Here is an 18,058-nt window from a genome sequence, read left to right on the forward strand (position 1 = left end):
CCGCAGCAAATTTAGCCCCGCACACTTTTATGTTGACTCCGCCGATTCTCATTTATTTTTCATGTGCCCCCACACAGTATAATCCTCCTACAGTCACCCGTAAATTATATGTCCCCTCTCCATCTCTCCCCCAGTTTCATGTCCCCCTATCTCTGTCCCCAGTTTCATGTCCCCCCTCCATCTCTGCCCCCAGTTTCATGTCCCGCCATCTCTGCCCCCAGATTCATGTCCCGCCATCTCTGCCCCCAGATTCATGTCCCCCCATCTCTGCCCCCAGATTCATGTCCCCTCATCTCTGCCCCCAGAATCATGTCCCGCCATCTCTGCCCCCAGGTTCATGTCCCCATCTCTGCCACCAGATTCATGTCCCTCCATCTCTGCCCCCAGATTCATGTCCCCCCATCTCTGCCACCAGATTTGTCCCCCCATCTCTGCCCCCAGATTCATGTCCCCCCATCTCTGCCACCAGATTCATGTCCCCCATCTCTGCCCCCAGATTCATGTCCCCCCATCTCTGCCCCCAGAATCATGTCCTTCCATCTCTGCCCACAGATTCATGTCTCCCCCATCTCTGCCCCCAGATTCATGTCCCCCCTTTATCTGCCCCCAGTTTCATGGATCCCCTTATGTTCCACCTCAATGTTTAACACAAAAAACACTTATACTCACCTTTTCCTCGCTCCCCCGCTGCTCTCTCCACAGTTCCACTCACAGAGTTGTAAGCGCGATGTGATGTCATCACATCGTGCTTACACAGCCACTAGTTGGAGCGCCGCGGCAAAGCAAGGAGCTGAGCTGTGACAGCTCCTTGCTTTAGTCGCTTATGTATTCAACTCAGATCTGAGTTGAAATTGGGACATACTTCCTGCCGACCGGGACAGGACACCGAAATCGTGAATGTCCCACGGAAATTGGGACGGTTGGGAGGTATGCCTTACTACCACAAACTTAACTGTGTTTTCTTGAGATTTTTTGTGATAATCAACACAAAGTAGCAAATAATTGTGAAGTGGAAGGAAAATGATACATGGTTATCAAAATTTTAATCAAATAAAAATCTGAAAAGCGTGACGTGCAAAAGAATTCAGCCCCTGTACTCTTATACCCCTAAATAAAATCCAGTGTGCACAATTGCCTTCAGGAGTCACTTAATGGGTTAAAAGAGTCCGGCTGTGTGTAATGTAATCTCAGTATAAATACACCTGTTCTGTGAAGGCCTCAGTGGTTTGTTAGAGAACACTAGTGAACAAACAGCATCATGAAGACCAAGGAACTCTCCGGACAGGTCAGTGATAAAGTTGTGGAGAAGTTTAAAGCAGGGTTAGGTTATAAAAACATATCCCAAGCTGTGACCATCCCAAGGAGCTCTGCTCAATCCATCCTCTAAAAATGTAAAAAGTATTCTACAACGGCAAACCTATCAAGACATGGCCGTCCACCGAAACTAAGACATCGAGCAAGGAGAGCACTGGTCAGAGAAGCAGCCGAGAGGCCCATGGTCACTCTGGAGGAGCTGCAGAAATCCACAGCTCAAATTAAAGGATGGTGTATTAGAGAAGTGTGGAGCATAGCAGCCTGGAACACGACATCCGCCCGTGAGGCTCCAGACTGCTCATTTGTATATTGTGAAATAAATGAATACCTGGGCAACAAAGGCAGGGCTTTTCATGAAGGAAAAAGGCGTTATATTCAGGTGAGGCTGGCCTATGTTGCTGGTTTAATGTGGTAACAGGCTTCCTTTAAGGGACTATTGAAAATAGGTGAACACTGGTGCAGGTGGGTTGGTTAATTCCCCCTACCCAGTGATGTAATAATAAGCTGGCCCAGCTGGCTAGTATAGAATTCCTCATAGTAACACCAGAGGCAGAGAGGTTTATGCTCTTAACGTAAGGAAATGGATTGCAACCAAGTGAATGAGCAGAGAGAACTTCCTAAAGTCCATTGACCCTAAAGCTTACATGATTGCAGATGGATAACATAACTCCTTTGGTTCAGTTTTCCTAGCAAGAAAGTAACTTCATGCGTGCCGATGTCACAGATCACTTCTGCTTTTCTAATTTGCTAAGTCTGTCAGTTTTTGAGAGTCAAAGAAGGTCATGTAGATACTGGTTTGGGAAAGAAGCGTAGGGTTCTGGAACTGTTCTGTGCAGGACTTTAGGGAACTCTCTGACATTTGGAGTAAAAGTAACATTTTTGCACAGCTAACTCCTGGCCGATGACTTTGCACCTCCCGGCCACACATTTTACTAGCTTGGGCAAGTGCTTTGATTTTTATGTGACATTTATGTAGTAAGGACAAGTTCACACAGCGGAAAATGAAGAAGACTCTTTTTATCCCCCCGATTCCATTGTTGCTTAGGTCCATTCATCTGAATAAGCCGTGGAATCTACAGCAAGATGGAGAAGGAAGCTTATTTATCAGTGTCCTGCTCCGATCTCTGCCTCCTACAATGCTTGTTCATCTGAGTACTAGATGGCGGTAAGAGTCTGATGTTGGAGCCTAGCTGTAGGAACCCCTAAGCTGGTCTCCCCCAATTATGTAGAGGGGGTGTATATATGTACTACACTATACCCAGACTACATACATTATGTGGGATTTTCTGTAACCTACAAGATATTAGTCCAAGTTGATAAATTCCATTATATAATGGAAAAATCAGGACTTTCCATGGGAATACTCAGGACTGGCTGGAAATGTGTCCCTATAGTACAGACAGGCGATACCCATAGATATTGACATGAGGATTTTACAAAAACTTTTGCGACCATGGCTGGATTTATCTTTTATCACCACTTGTAGGCTGCTCACCCCCGAAGCGCCTGTGTGACCCTTAGGAATATATTATGTATAATTTGGGTTTTTGGTATTTTAACACAGGACGAAAGTTCCTATTTGTGTCAACTGGTGACCCTAAGCTTCGAGACCACTAAAAACCAACTATGGGCCTTGGTGACCCCCCTTATCATCTCTCCGTAGTAGATGGCCTTACTGATATGTATAGACTCAGGGCGTCCAATAAATTGTATAAAAGGAATCTATCGCCGATATATTTATTAAAATCAGATAGTGAAATATCACTTTTTTTTTCTAATCTGTTTTTATTTTCCAATTGTAAATTTTTCATTCTCTTTTCTCTACATGATGATGGGGTCGGCCATCTTGCCCGAGATTTTTCTCTGTTCAGTTAACAGCCCTTAGTGCTATTCTTTACAGCATAGTCATGGCCATAGGGATCAATAGTCTGGAGCAGACTCATTGAGATGTATGGGAGAGTTTTCTAGACACGCTCTTTGCAACGAGGGGGAGAAGATAAGGTGTGACATCATTTATTGTCAGTAATGGATGCAATTGGTCAGTAGTGTTATCTATAAAGATGTTCTCTTTTATGTAACCCTGTGATGTACATGAAGTGACTGCTGCAAAGAACACTGCAGAGTTGGAAAGTGTCTATTATTAGGTTTAGTGGCTAGAATGAAAATTGCAGGATTTTGTAAATTATCAAAAAAAAATTGGGTTAAAAAATAAATAAAATAATATACAACTTTTTTTTATTTATTAGGAGTTATATTGAGTGGTCCTCTCTAGCCAGGAGCAGGTTACCGGTGTCAGACCCCCACAATACCTTATCTTAGTGCTAGGCCATTAGAGTGAGTAATGTTAATACCTCGTACATGAGCAAAGAGTTAAGAAAACACACACGGGGGGCAGAGGACATTTCATTTATTCAGACTGAAGGCGCTGGAGTAAAGCAAATCACTGACCAATCATCACAATACAAGTACGTCTAACTTATTTTTATATATATATATATATATATATATATATATATATATATATAGGTATGTATATACTATTCTCAGACATAGGGGAAATGAGTAGTAGCATTGGTGCAATCTTTAGCAAAGTGCGGCAGCCATAATGTTGTTTGACATGATGTGACCATCCCTCGTAAATGTTAAAGATCCTTTTGTTGGGGATTCTGGGCCATGAACTGAGTGGTGGCCACTGGTTCTCCTAAATTAAAGCGTGATGCAAATGACACAGGTTCAAAGCTTCCTGCAAGAGAAGATTAATATTAGTAACCTGTCCTTAATAAATGGGTTGTCTCATGGTAGCCCAATAGGGCGTTATTCAGGAGTCTTCTGTAACATGGAGAGTAAGACTGGCCATAGACAGAGTATTGTCAGCCAAACCCACCAATTTCAGTGGCGCTGACCATCCATCTAATGTGTTCTCCCCCCCTCAATAGCATATGCTTGGAGAAAGAAGGATCGGGCTCTTGGATTTTAACACACCCAATCTTTTGTAAAGACTGAAGAGATAAGCCACTGCCAGAGACATCTTATCTTCCCATTTGGGACACATGCACACTTGGCTGAGCTAAGGGTGAATGTGTATGAGAGAGTCAGGAAGGAAAGTGGTCCATTGAACAAGTACTTGGCCAACAACTATCTAAAGTCTATTACCAGCCTTAAATGGTTCCCATTGCCATGGCTATTAATTGGGTTGTACCACTAAAGCTGTTCACCCACTTTCCACAATCCAATTGCAAAGTTCTGCTTGTTGTCCATAAGAATCTGACAACCCAACATCCTCCATGTTGTCAGCCCAACCCCTGCCTTTGTCTCTCCAGCCATCACTAGAGAGGACCAACTATCGTTTTCCAAGGTTAGAAAAACATGGCCGCTTTCTTTCTGAAACAGCACCACACCAGTCCATGGGACTTACCCTGTACTGCCCTGAAGTTAATGGGATCAAAGCAGCCATATTTTTTCTAATCTAGGACAACCCCTTTAAGTGAAGTTTTCTTTTAAAGCGATTGTCATACAGGGGGTGTCCTGTTGGAGTCACAGCACTAGTGTACCCATTTAAAATGCACTATGTGTAGAGTATAGAAGGGGTTAATAACGTTACCTCTGATAGAAGGGAGAGTGTGGTGGGGATATTGCACTTTTTTTTGCCATGCCGGCATTTTTCGGGAAATTCAATTAATATTATGGCAGTAGCACAAGAGATTAATGGGTCTGCACACCGGTGGGCGTTATTGGAACCTGTTTTTTTTTTTGTCCCCACTAGACCCTCACATAGTCCTAAACATAGCTGCTTCATCACCTCTTTATTAGGGGACTAATGCATGACAACTAAAACTCCCACAATTCTACTTTCCACAGAGCCATTCATTAAGAAAATGAATGACTATTGGATTTCTGGTACCCCCATACAATTTCAGTTCCCCATCTATAGACCTGCACACAACATGGCAGCCCTACGCCAGATCTGGTCATCTGCAGGTCCCTGGAGCAGTGCATAGCAGCACAATAGTGACAGTGAGTATATCAGGGATGTCATGTGGCGGATAGAACGTACCTCGAAATTCCTCCTCAGATGATGTAAGGGAAGGAACTGAACCTGGAGGCTGCAGATACAGGAGGAATTCATAGCGGTGATATCCAGTGTTCGCAGGGGGAGACGGACCCTTGTACTCTGATTAGGGAAAGACAAGTCTTACCATAAAAATCAGGGGAAAGATCTGCACAGACTCCAATCTCCGACACCTGTGTTGATCTATAAACTGTACAGACCTGAGACCCCCAAACATGAAGGGACTTCTGCTCACGGACAAACACCAGAATCCAAAATTATAGGACATATAGACTCCTCCTAAATGACTCCTCTTCATCACTGGAAGAGTCAAGTGTCTAACAACGTACAACTTCTGGTCAATAAAAATTTGGGCATTTAAGTCCGGGACCCCAATATGGGTCCAAACAACTAGAGGCACCCTTTGAAAACGAGGTTTTCACAAACCATGCCTATTTTGAAAAGGCAGGGACAGCCCAAATTTGCTGGAATTGTTACTGAAAATCGCAACAATCCTGGAAAAATTTTAACTTTTGGGAAAAGTGGAGTAAGGGCTCACTTCTGGCCTATGGCGATAATATAAACAGCCGGTCAGCAGGGGTCTTGGGTGGTTTATTACTAATGACATATCCTTAGGATAGATCATCAATAAAATGAAATGGACAAGCACTTTAAGAGCTCACGTTCTCATTCCCTTGACTTCCCATGACCTTAGATATTTGCAGCATACAGTTGTCTATCATGAGCCTTGTAAGACCCCATTGAACATATTTACGCCACAGACAGTCCAGACACTGCCTGGATCATCAGGAACACTTCTCTAGTACTAGTACACATACTGACTGGCTGACTAGTAGCGCCTCCCTACATTATAGTGAAGTACTACATGCTCTGTACTTTTCTTTACCTGTGGCAGTAGGAGCTGCACCTTCAGACACCAGGTGAGAGCGGCTCCATGTTATTTATCTGGTGTACTAAATACCATACAGGGCTCCTGTCCTCAAGACAGAAGGCAAATTACAGGAGATCTTTCTGACTTTTAGAAACCGATTCCTAGTTTTCAACTTATTTCAGCTTACAATGGTCATCCTGGAGCCAGTTACAGAGAACCTTTCACCATCTCCAGCTCTTAGCATTTGTTAATAGGGGCTACTCCACTGATTCTGGATTTTTTTCTCTATCCCCGCCATTCCCGAGCAATCAGTGCTGTTAGTTTTGACAGTCAGGTTCTGTACTGTCAGGAGGGCGGTGTCAGGACAGGAGCAGACAAGGGGGCTTGGTGGAGGAGGTGAAAGGTTCTAGCTAGATCATTGCATGTGAAAACTAAATTGCAGGGCTGACCCTAGTTATACCTTCTTTAGATATGCCCCATGTTGTAGCCTGGTTTACAGGGATGTCCCCTGACGTCTGGACTGTAGGCAACTATATATCTGAAGTATAATGGAAACTTTATCCTGCAGGCTGGCTCCTCTTCCCTTTCTTTCCTCTAGTTGATCATTGCTCCATCTGAAGCCAGGAGATTGCCAAGTGTTTTATATCATATTATGTAACAAAGATGTCGTTTTTAGTAAATCAGAGAATATGACTGGATCATATATTAAAGGGGAATTCTTCAAACAGTGATGACTGTGCATATAAGCCTAGAATAAGATGCCTACAGGTCAATCATGGAGGTTAAGGGTCATCACGCACTACAGAGCAAAAATGCTGCACCATGAACTAATCCTGGCCACCAGCAGGTGGAGTTGTGTATTGCAGCCTGGACTGTTCCCCATATATAACCGCTCCCCTTGCACTAGTTTTGAAGTTTCCTTTGTCGTCTCCCATCCAGATGATTTCTCCAGCGACTAGATTTACCTGTTATTACTCTTCCTTTCAGACCTTTTCCAGATAGAAGATCCCGACCCTAAATAAAAAAAGAACAATTTGTGTATATGTTGATATAAAACAGATACGTAACCATTCACTTAAAGGATACGGAGCTGAATTAGGTTCTTGTGATTGACAGGCATGATGTCAGTCAGTAAGAAAGGCAGCGGCATAACTATAGGGAAAACGCCGGCATTTCCGCTGCGATTTCCAAAAACACAATGCAGCATTTCCACAGCCGGTATTATTCTATACTGTGTGGATGGGATTCACTAGGGACTGTAAAATGTTGTGGACTTTGCCACAGCATTTCCACCACAGCCAAACTACAGCCATTACACTACATGGGGTGTCAGCCTTAGGCTGAGGTCCCACGTTGCGGAAATGCAGCTTTTTTGTTGCAGATTTTGCTGCGGTTTTTTTTGAGCCAAAGACAAGAATGGCTACAAAAAGAATGGGAAATCTATAGGAAGCTCTTATACATCTCCCCTCTGCTTAATCCACTCCTGGCTTTGGCCCAAAAAACTGCTACAAAATCTGCAACAAAAAAAGCTGCGTTTCCGCAACGTGGGGGCCTCAGCCTAAAACAGATTTTAAAAGCAAACGTAATAAAAACATAATTAACATAATAAATAATAAATGAGTATTAATCAATCAGACTCCAGATCAGAGGAAAAATACATCTATATTCAGATCTCAGAACAGAACCATCTCTATTCCAGGTGTCACAGGTGTCCCCTCCCACAGCCCTGCTGCTCTGGCCCTGGCTCCCCACCTAGCACCCACCCGCGCCTCTTGCTCTCCCCTTATCTCCCACCCGTGCCCCCTCCCCCCTTTACAGCCTACAGTCACCTTCCACATCTCCCCCCCTGCCCCCACCAACACCAACCACCCGTGACCCCAGTCACCCGCCCACCTCCCCCTTTAACCTGTGCAATCGGCCTCCCTCCTACTCACCCTCAGCCCTTTGGTCCCAACCCCCCCACCAAAAAACCCCTCCAGGCCCCCTCCCTAACTCCCAGCACCTCCCCTAAACCACCAACCCCAACTCTTTCTCCTACCCAGCGACTCCCCCCCCCCCCAGCCCCCTACACACCAACTCTTGTAAAACCCCACCACCACCACCACTAAGGAAAGTGGCGATCTCCGAACCTCCAGCACTCGCCTTGCATATGCTGGGGATGTCTGTGTGTAGTGACCGTGACATGAGAGTGAGTGCTGTCTGTGCTGTCTGTTCCCGGCCACACAGTACGCGGGTACGGGCGGCTGTGGGCTTGAGGCCTGGTCGTGCTGCTGTATGTAATGCCAGCATTAGGCGATATGTGGCTGGCCGGCATGTGAGCAGCGTTGGGAACATGCAGGCAGCCGCCATGTTCAGGCAAGTGTCCTCGCGTGCTGGCCATGCCCACATTTCGGCACTAACCTATGGGGCCGCTGTGCTGTCTCCCTATCCCGCCCCCACACCGCCATGCACCAATCGGAGCTGCGTGTCACTACCTGCGCTGACCTCAGGGCCGACAGTGGAGCCGGAGCCAACTTTTGAGGGTCGCGGTGGCGATTTGGGGTGAGTGAGACACGTTTAAAGTAGCCTATGTATCCTTCGTGGCCAATATGTAGATGTGTGTGAAATTTCAAAGCAATCCATTCAGCCGTTTGGGTGTGATTGAGGAACAAACATCCAAACATTCAAACACACAAACATACCTGCCTAGGCTGCAATACAAGCGCACGCCTGACAGGCCAGGGAGGCAGCGCGAGGCTTCTGCTGTCAAAGTAACATGACGCTGGCCCTCGCTCTGCCTCCTAGACGCCACACGCAGCCAGCCGCCCGACCGATGTGAAGCGAGCGAGCGGAGAGAGCAGCATGGGAGCGTGGCAGCGTGAGTCCAACTACACTGGGGACGAGGTGCTGGTGGTGGTGGGGGAATGAAGCTGGGAGCAGAGATGGGGGGGACATGAATCTGGGGGCAGAGATGTGGGGACTTGAATCTGGGGGCAGAGATGGGGGGGGGACATGAATCTGGGGGAAGAGATGGAGAACATGAATCTGGGGGCAGAGGAATGGGGGGAACAAAACCCTGGTGGCAGATGAAGGGGGAACAAGCACCTAGAGGCAGAGATGTGGGGGGGACAACAAACTGGGGGCAGAGATACAGGGAGACAAGAAACTGGGGCCAGAAATGGTGGGAAAAAAAACTGCAGGCAGGGATGGGGGGACAAGAAACTGGGGGCAGATGCAGGGAGGGACAAGAAACTGGGGGCAGAGATGGGGGCACAAGAAACTGGGGGCAGAGATAGGGGGCCAAGAAACTGGGGGCAGAGATGGGGGGCCAAGAAACTAGAGGCAGACATGGGAGGACAAGAAATATAAGCGGTTTAGCGCCACTGCCAACCCGCAGACGAAGTCGCGGGTAACTGCTAATATATGTGTGTGTGTGTGTGTGTGTGTGTGTGTGTGTGTGTGTGTGTGTGTGTGTGTGTGTGTGTGAATAGGGGTCTGTGGCCAGTCAGTGTATAGACATATACACTGACTGGCCACTGCTTAGCAGAAGCAGTGGTGCGGACACAAACAGTCAAGACAGGGACACAAAAATGTGCAGCAAACTGGTTTATTTACAAAAAAAACCCATGAAAATAAATAAACCTTAATTTCAGGCACAAATAAGCAAAACAAAATACAGCCTTAACGTCAGTCAAAAATAAAACAAATTCCTGCTCGTCCGAGTGACTAACTAAACAGAAGTACTGGGAAGCCGCATCAGAATAGGACCAAAATGCGCCTGCCGCAACTTCCGACAGTCGTGGCCTCCCGCTCCGGAGTGGGCCCAAATGAATGGGCCTAGTCTGGAAGGTGCTGTCGTGAGGAGGACACCGTGGCTGAATCGGCCGCGGAATCCGCCTGAAAAAAGTGCAGCTCGCTTCTTTTTACCGTGAGCGGGAACATGCGGTCTGCATAGACCCCTATTGTGAGGGGGCGGATTCTGACGTGGATTCAGCGCCAAAATCCACCCCCTCTTGCCTCGTGTGAACGAGCCCAAACAGTCAAGACAGGGACACAAAAATGTGCAGCAAACAGGTTTACTTACAAAAAAATAGGAAAATAAATAGACCTTCACTTCAAGCACAAATAAGCAAAACACAATACAGCCTTAACCTAACTATACACATGGCTTACTATCAGCCACACAAAAACCACAAGCACAAATTGGTCTCATTGGACTCAGGGTTACAGGACAGACCCACTCCCCGGATCTGCCCTGCAGTGCAGGCTCTGCAGGCTTTTATGGCCCAATAACAAGCCTATGACCCACATCTGGTGCTGAGGCCTCCTCCAGACCCGAACCGGATCACACATAAGTCAGGAATCTGGGGCTGATATAGTGTGATTCCAGCACTTTGCCTTTCACCTTCTCACTATATATATATATATATATATATATATATATATATATATATATATATAAAATAAAGTGGCCAGCAGTGTATAGACTACAAATCACTTTATATCTGGTGTATTTTAAAAAACAATGAGCGTATAAAAAGAAACAGGAGAGACAGCAAAAAAGTGATGGAAGTAAAAAGAAGAAGTAGAAGTACGAGAGAAATAAGAGGAGGTTGGAAAGTATTGAATGCAGGCAGAAGAAAACAGCAGCATCACGCAGGAAGTGCAGAGGAGTCACCGGAGTGTAGGAGAGCTGGGCTGAGGGGGCCGAGGATGCGGCACACAGGGGATCCCTGACACTGCCTGTGTGGGTGGGCTTGTGGGAAAGCCCCTTGATCAAGATCAGGAAGGTTCTCAATAGGTTTGGTGATAATTTACATTTAGTTCAGTAAAGATAGTTTATGCTTCAGTGTCTCCACATGATCAGAATCGAAAACCAGACACTGCTTTATATCACCCAAGTGCATAAAATGATATAAAGCTATAAGTGCACAAGGATGTGGCCTCTTACCGAAAGGATAAAGGGCCCCCGATGTGCTTCTCTTTCAGGGTTCAGAACCAATACTAGCCTTGCTGGAGCTTAGAAAGAAGGCTCCAATTTTTTCAAATTTATTTATTCTTATGACATTTTTTTCTATTGTGTTTACAGTATATTTTTTCTGATCGTAGGTTTTTGTATTCGGTTTTCTATACCTGATTATGTGGCGGCCATCTTGCCTGAGCTTCTGCTCTGCTCTGTTAACAGCATTTAGTGATCTCCTTTACAGAATAGTCACCAATAGTCTGGAGCGGACTCATTGAGGTCTATAGGAGAGTTTTCTGTACAAGGAGGGGGGAGGAAATAAGCGGTGACATCTACAGTCAGTAGAGGAGGCAATGATGGGTCAGTGGCGATATCGGTAGCAGTGTTATCTTCCATTGTAATCCTGTCTGTCTTACATGTGAGGTAAATGATGGGACTGCAGCAAAGAAGACAAAGTGAAGACAAGTTATAAGGTTCAGGCTATAACAATGGTAAGTGCGCTCAAGATGAGGGAATGAAACAGTGTATGTCTATGTGGTTACGTGTGTTTACCAAACCCATTTTAGGCACCCTCGGCTCACCACTCGAGGCTTTCACAATTGGAGCTCATGGCATCTTGTTACAGCCTGTATTATAGTCTCGACCTGATGTCAGCAAAACATGACTTTCCCAACACATTATACACCAAACAGCCATGACATTAACCTTCCTCTTGTGTTAGGGTCGTGACCGACCCGTTTTAGTTTTTAAATGCATACAAATTCTACATACATTTGTTTATTGCATTAAGACTTTTTGACTTTTCCTGAAACTTATTTTTAAACAAAATACAATAAAATAAAACTATTTTACTAAATTGTAAAATGCTCTTATTAAAATTATAACACTTGTGTTGTTGGGGTCGTTTTTGACCCAGGTTTAATATAAGAGTAAAAAAACAATAATAAGTCCCAAAACTGAACTCCTAAACACAATATAAACCAACAGCCCACAGCCAGCTCTACCTCCAACAACTTGAGTTAGGGACATGTTCAGGCATGTATGGCCAAATCAGCTTACAGTTGGTACTTTGCAGAGTATACATCTTCAGTTTACACCATGCAACAATGAGGAGAAGATTAGATGCAAGCCAAATTCTGGATTATATCTGGGATGATAATGAATCAGAGGACACACAGCAGAAAACTGATACAGATGAACAGGTTCCTGGGGAGGAAGATGATGTGGAGTATCAACCAGAAGACACAGACCATTCTGATCAGTCTGATGAGGTGCTGAAGCTGCTCCCACGGAAAGATTCAAATCCAAAAGTGGCAAGATCAGTTGGAGCTCAGTACCTCCAGATGTACATGGCAGGGCAGACGCTGCAAATGTCATAAAAATGACCCCTGGGATCACAAGGTTTGCTGTGACAAGAGTAAGTGACATCAAGACATGTTTTGATCTGTTTATGCCATTGTCAATAATAAAAAAAAAAAGTCATTATTGCTATGACAAACCTTGAAGGAAAAAAAGTCCACAGCAACATGTGGAATGACCTTCATGATGATGACCTGGATGCCTACATTGGTGTTCTTCTCCTTGCTGGAGTGTACAAATCCTGCAATGAGGCCACTGATAGTCTCTGGGACGCATCAAAAGGAGGAGTGGACAACCTGGTCAAGCTGACTGCTACCTACACTTGCCAGCGAGTGACTAGGAGATGGCCAATGGTTGTATTTTCAAACATCCTTGATGTGGCAGCATACAATGCATTTGTGTTGTGGACCCACATTCACCAAGGATGGAATTCAAAGAAAAAACAAACAAAGGATGTTTCTTGAGGTACTAGGAAGATCCCTTGTCAAGGCGCAGATTGACCAAAGGGAATGAGTGCCCCGAGACCCAGCCGCTGCAGCCTTGGTCCGACAACTCCAGAGCTCAACAAGTGCTTCGCCCACACCCACAGCAACACAAAGAGCATCATCACCAGCATCCTCCTCAACCATCTCTGCCTCAACATCAACCACAACAGCCACAACTCCAGTGAGACCAACTGATTCTAAAAGAAAGAGGTGTCAGGTCTGCCCTAGCAATAAGGACAGAAAGAAAAACACATCATGCTTTGCCTGCAAAAAATACCTTTGCAAAGAACACACAAAATGTATCACTTTTTGCCACACATGCATCTAAAAACTAGTACTTGATTTCTGTTGATTTGATTTGCTTGATTGATTGTTGTTTGTTTGTTTGACCTAGAAAAGCTACTTTTTATTATTATTGCTATTAATGTTAATATAATTTTCATCTTTTATTTGTATTAAAGTTCTATTAAAAAAAAAAAATCTGTTTTTTTTGCCTTTTTCATAAAGTAGTTAGATACGGGTCAAAACTGACCCGTAACACCATAGATGTTACTAAAGTTAATAATACAAAATATATATATGTATATTTTTTTTTTACATTTAAGAAATGTTTTCTAAAACCTTTCAGTAATAGTCAGATGATATAACAAACTTTTTTAAGTTTATATTATTCTCTTGAGGTTCATTTGACAATATTTTTATATTGAAAATGAAGGGTATGCTCTCAAATGAAAGGCCCAGGGGGCCACACCAAAAATATTAAAATCAATCCTTCCATGGATGAGAAACCCTAACAAGGTAACTAAGAGGTAAGAAACAAATTGGATCATAAATAACTGTTTTTAGGGTATCCTAGGGATGATTTAAGACACGGGTCAAAACCGACCCGTTAACATAAGGGAGAGTAACTGAAAGCTAACACAATACGAGGGTTAATAGTGAAGTGCATAACACCGATTATCTATGGACACTGCCAATGAGGGGGATCTATCAGGCAGCAAGTGAATAGTCAGGTCTTCAAGTTGATGTATTGGAAGCAGGAAAAGTGTATAAATGAAAGGATCGGAGTGACTTACCACATGTGGTCCAAAGGAGGACAGGCACAAGGGCAAAGGGATGAAAGACTAGTCTATCTGGTCCTATAAAAGAAGAACTACTGTATCACAGATTGCTGGAAATGTTACAGCTATGACACAGACCGCTAACAGTGCCTATGCTGAATCCTGTCCGATACCAAAAATGCCTATAATGGGCACATAAGCATCAGAACTGGACCACAGAGAAGTGGAAGAAGATGACTCGGTCCGAAGAATCAGGTTTTCTTCTACATCAAGTCGATGGCTGGTTGCATGTGTGTAAGGCTAGATTCACATCTGTATTGGAGTCTCTGTTGGAGGCTAACGTATAGCCACTGAGTTCCACCGGGCTCTGTGTGTAACTACTGTTTTAGCGGTCCGGCTCTCCGTAGTTCAGTTCCCCGACGGATCCAAACAATGGAGAGCAAGCACTGGCAGCACCACATTGTCAGCAAGTATCTGGGATAGCAGCGTCAAAAGAATGAAGCAAGGTCGGCGTGCGCTGCCACTGGAGCAGCATCTTGAAAATATTGTAAGCGAGAAGATTTGGCCGCTCGTCTCCAAATGATGGTCCAGAACAAATCCGACAGGGTCTCTCCCAAGTAACCCTCTCATATATGGGTGTCTAGGATATTGTTACGAGAGTAGGGTCTGGCAGAATGCAATAAAAGTGTGAAATAAGGCCCACTATGGAAGACTTGCAACATGGCCGATTTGGATATAGGAGAATCCACTAGAGGAGGGAAGATTAAATTCCGCTTGTAAGTAGATAGTGGTTTTTAATGTCAGATCAGTAGTTGGCGCTGTTTCTGACACTTAACAAAGGTTTCCAGCAGACCATCCCGATGGTCATCTTTAGCTGACAATATGGATGGCTTATGGGGGGTTCACACCGTTTTTTTTTTAACCGGACACAAAGTCCCTCATGTCCGACTTTGTGTCCAGCTAAAAAAAAAAAAATAGTTTCTCCGCGGAGAGGCAGAAGGCGGACACAGGCGGTCACCTTTACACACCCATTCAAGTGAATGGGTTTTAGAACTGACCGCCGGGTTTCCGTCTCCTGTTTAATTTTGCTGGGGCTGAAGAAGGAAACCCGGCGGATTGGCTAAACCGGAGACCGAGCGCAAGTGTCATTCTATGCTAATAGGAACAGCGTAGAGCACTTGACACATGAGAATGCAACAGGTTGATACTTGGCCCCTGTGGTTGTGAAGTAGTTAAAGTTGCCAGAGGGTACACAGAATAAAGTGCACAGCAGTGCAGGGCGCCAGGCAGGTTGTGTTTCTCGGCACATATTCTAATATTAGCTGCACAGATCAGGCTCGGTGTAACAATGGATCCAGCTGTCTCCTAATCAGAAGTCACAGCTGGCTCGGCTGGGTTATTAGAGTGCAAGCTGCACAGGGCGCAGTGTTATACCGATGAGCTGGATCTCGGGGAAGCTCTTTCAGGCTCCCACTCCCAGGCCACGTGTGACAAGGAATCTCCCACTCAGACACGTAAGAGAAACAGGAGGAAGACCAGGCGTGGGAGACAGGGAAAGTGGAAAGCAGAACACAGGGGAGAGGAGAGTGAGGAGAGGCAGGCAGAGGACCATGGAGAGACAGGGGAAAGCAAGGGGTGAAGAGAAGGGGCCCCCTCAAGTACCAAGAACAGGCCGCAGAACAAAGTCCTGCAAAACCCATCCCTACCTGACCATACCCCTGTCCATCTCCGCTATGAATCAGCCACCTTAATATTAAAACTCCCTACTGACTACTCTCAGCCCTCCATTACCCTCGGAGGCGCTCCCCACTCTCCACATCACTTATCCCGATGGTTCCCTTGGTAACTGCAGTGAGTTCGGCTTTTGGGATGAGTCAGGTTGGTGCTGTGAGATTTGCTCCTGCATATGGGACAGGACAATTCTGTATCATCACCACCGCCGCCATCATCATCATCTCTCTCATCCCACAGCTTTTTTTTTTGCCCTATCTAACATATGTCCGGAATGAAGTCTGCAGACACGAGGGAGCTATTCCCGGATCGTGTGGCAGCGTATAGTTTTTATATAATGTACCCACCTATGTTATAATATGACAAGTCACTGGGGATTTCCACTCTGTGCACAGAAGGCTTAGGAGATTTAACAATCTCTTACTTTAGGAGGTATTTCGTGCTATGTGATACACAGCCTAGCTGCTGCAGAACATCTTTTTGCAAAGGAAGGATAAAATGATTAGGGTTCACATGACCAAGAGCAGGGAGTGGGACACGGATACAAAAACAAACCAAAACTATACCCGCCCCTTTAATCCCCTGCTCTGCTAGTCGCCATATCTGTGCAAGTGACCAATGCAAAGATTACTAAGTGGCAAGTAGCGTATAATACACATGGTGCATATCCCTCCTCCGACCTCCTTTACTTAGATAGCCAGCCTTATCACACGTGGCATATATCATACCCGTCAGTGGGATATGGGCGCGTCATGGTGAAGCATACATACACAAGCCATAGATCACCATGCACAAGGCCACACATCAGAAAGATTGCACAGCATACCGTCATTGCACTTCAAAATTATGGAAGACCACGTAATAGATGAATGGCCTGCGTCTGTCCGATAATTGTTGGCCATAGAGGGAATACCTCACATCATGAGAAAACCTCTTTAAGGCTGGGGACACAAGGCTGTACCTGCAGTGGGTTAGTACAGAACAGTGTAATGGATGGGGCTTAACTCCCTCCGCAAACTGCGGGAACAAATCTGCAGCGCCAAGAGTCTTGAAGCACGAAGTATGGCAGATCAGCTCCAACTGAGCTCAGCCACTACACAGAGATCAGAGCTGTCTGCTGCTTACTCCATTCCCTGTGTACCAGGGTCCTGGGTGTGACCCCACCAGGCTGATACTTATCACCAATCCTGAAGACAAGTCCTCAGTATTTTCAGCCTTCAAAACCCCTTTAAGGGTGAATTCACACTGAGTAAACGCTAGCTTATTCTGAACGTAAAACACGTTCAGAATAAGCGGCGTCTAAAGCAGTTCCATTCATTTCTATGGGAGCGGGGATACGAGCGCTCCCCATAGAAATGAATGGGCTGCTTCTTTCACTCCGTGCAGTCCCATTGAAGTGAATGGGGAGTGCCGGCGTGTACGCTCCGGCATGAGCAGAGCTTGCCGTATACGCCGACACTCCCCATTCACTTCAATGGGACTGCACGGAGTGAAAGAAGCAGCCCATTCATTTCTATGGGGAGCGCTCGTATCCCCGCTCCCATAGAAATGAATGGAGCTGCTTTAGACGCCGCTTATTCTGAACGTGTTTTACGTTCAGAATAAGCTAGCGTTTACTCAGTGTGAATGCACCCTAATGCTCATGGTTCAGAAGTAGGCGGCTTAGAGGGGTTTTCCATAGGGTAGGTCATCAATATGATCAGCCGGGTTCCGACACCTAGGAATCACACCAATCTGTAGGTTGAAGAGGCTGCAGAGTATTGTGGCCTCTTCTTTGAACATCAAGCACAGCACTGTAAATATACTAATGGCTGCGCTTGGCATTGCAACTTAGTTCCATTCACTTGAATGGGACTGAGCTGCTGTAGTACCATGTGAATGTGACAACAACGGCATAGCGAAGAGCCTCACATTGCAGAAACACAACTTTTTTGTTGCAGTTTTTTGAGCCAAAGCCAGGAGTGGATTTGAGCTGAAGGTAGATATATGAGAGTTTCCTATATATATCCCTTTCCAGTTGTAGCCATTCTTGGCTTTGGCTGAAAAAACCGCAGCAAAATCGGCAACGAAAAAAATTCATTCCTGCAATGTGAGACCTCAGTCATACAGGGTATTCCCAGCTTATGCCGGGTTCACATAGGAGTTTTTGGACCGGATTTTGAGGCGGAGTCGACCTTAGAATCCGGTTCAAAAAATGGCTAGCTGCACTGGATGCCGATGCAGTGC

General features: G+C 45.3%; 1 protein-coding gene across 2 annotated transcripts in view; it reads right to left on the reverse strand.

Moving 5' to 3' along the window:
* Positions 1-3,706: 3,706 nt before the first annotated feature.
* Positions 3,707-18,058, reverse strand: part of PEBP4 (phosphatidylethanolamine binding protein 4) — a 45,533-nt gene continuing 31,181 nt past the window's right edge. Inside the window, exons 5-7 of one of the 2 annotated variants that reach the window (XM_075272725.1) lie at positions 7,220-7,268; positions 5,369-5,485; positions 3,707-4,057 (exon numbers count right to left, since the gene is read on the reverse strand). In XM_075272725.1, coding sequence (XP_075128826.1) covers positions 3,957-4,057; positions 5,369-5,485; positions 7,220-7,268 — 267 coding nt within the window. In that variant the 3' untranslated portion in view covers positions 3,707-3,956. Of the gene's footprint in view, positions 4,058-5,364; positions 5,486-7,219; positions 7,269-18,058 lie in introns of both variants that reach the window. The other variant, XM_075272726.1, reaches the window with a different exon arrangement.

Source organism: Leptodactylus fuscus, chromosome 5 (assembly GCF_031893055.1).
Source record: "Leptodactylus fuscus isolate aLepFus1 chromosome 5, aLepFus1.hap2, whole genome shotgun sequence".
NCBI classification, from domain to species: domain Eukaryota; kingdom Metazoa; phylum Chordata; class Amphibia; order Anura; family Leptodactylidae; genus Leptodactylus; species Leptodactylus fuscus.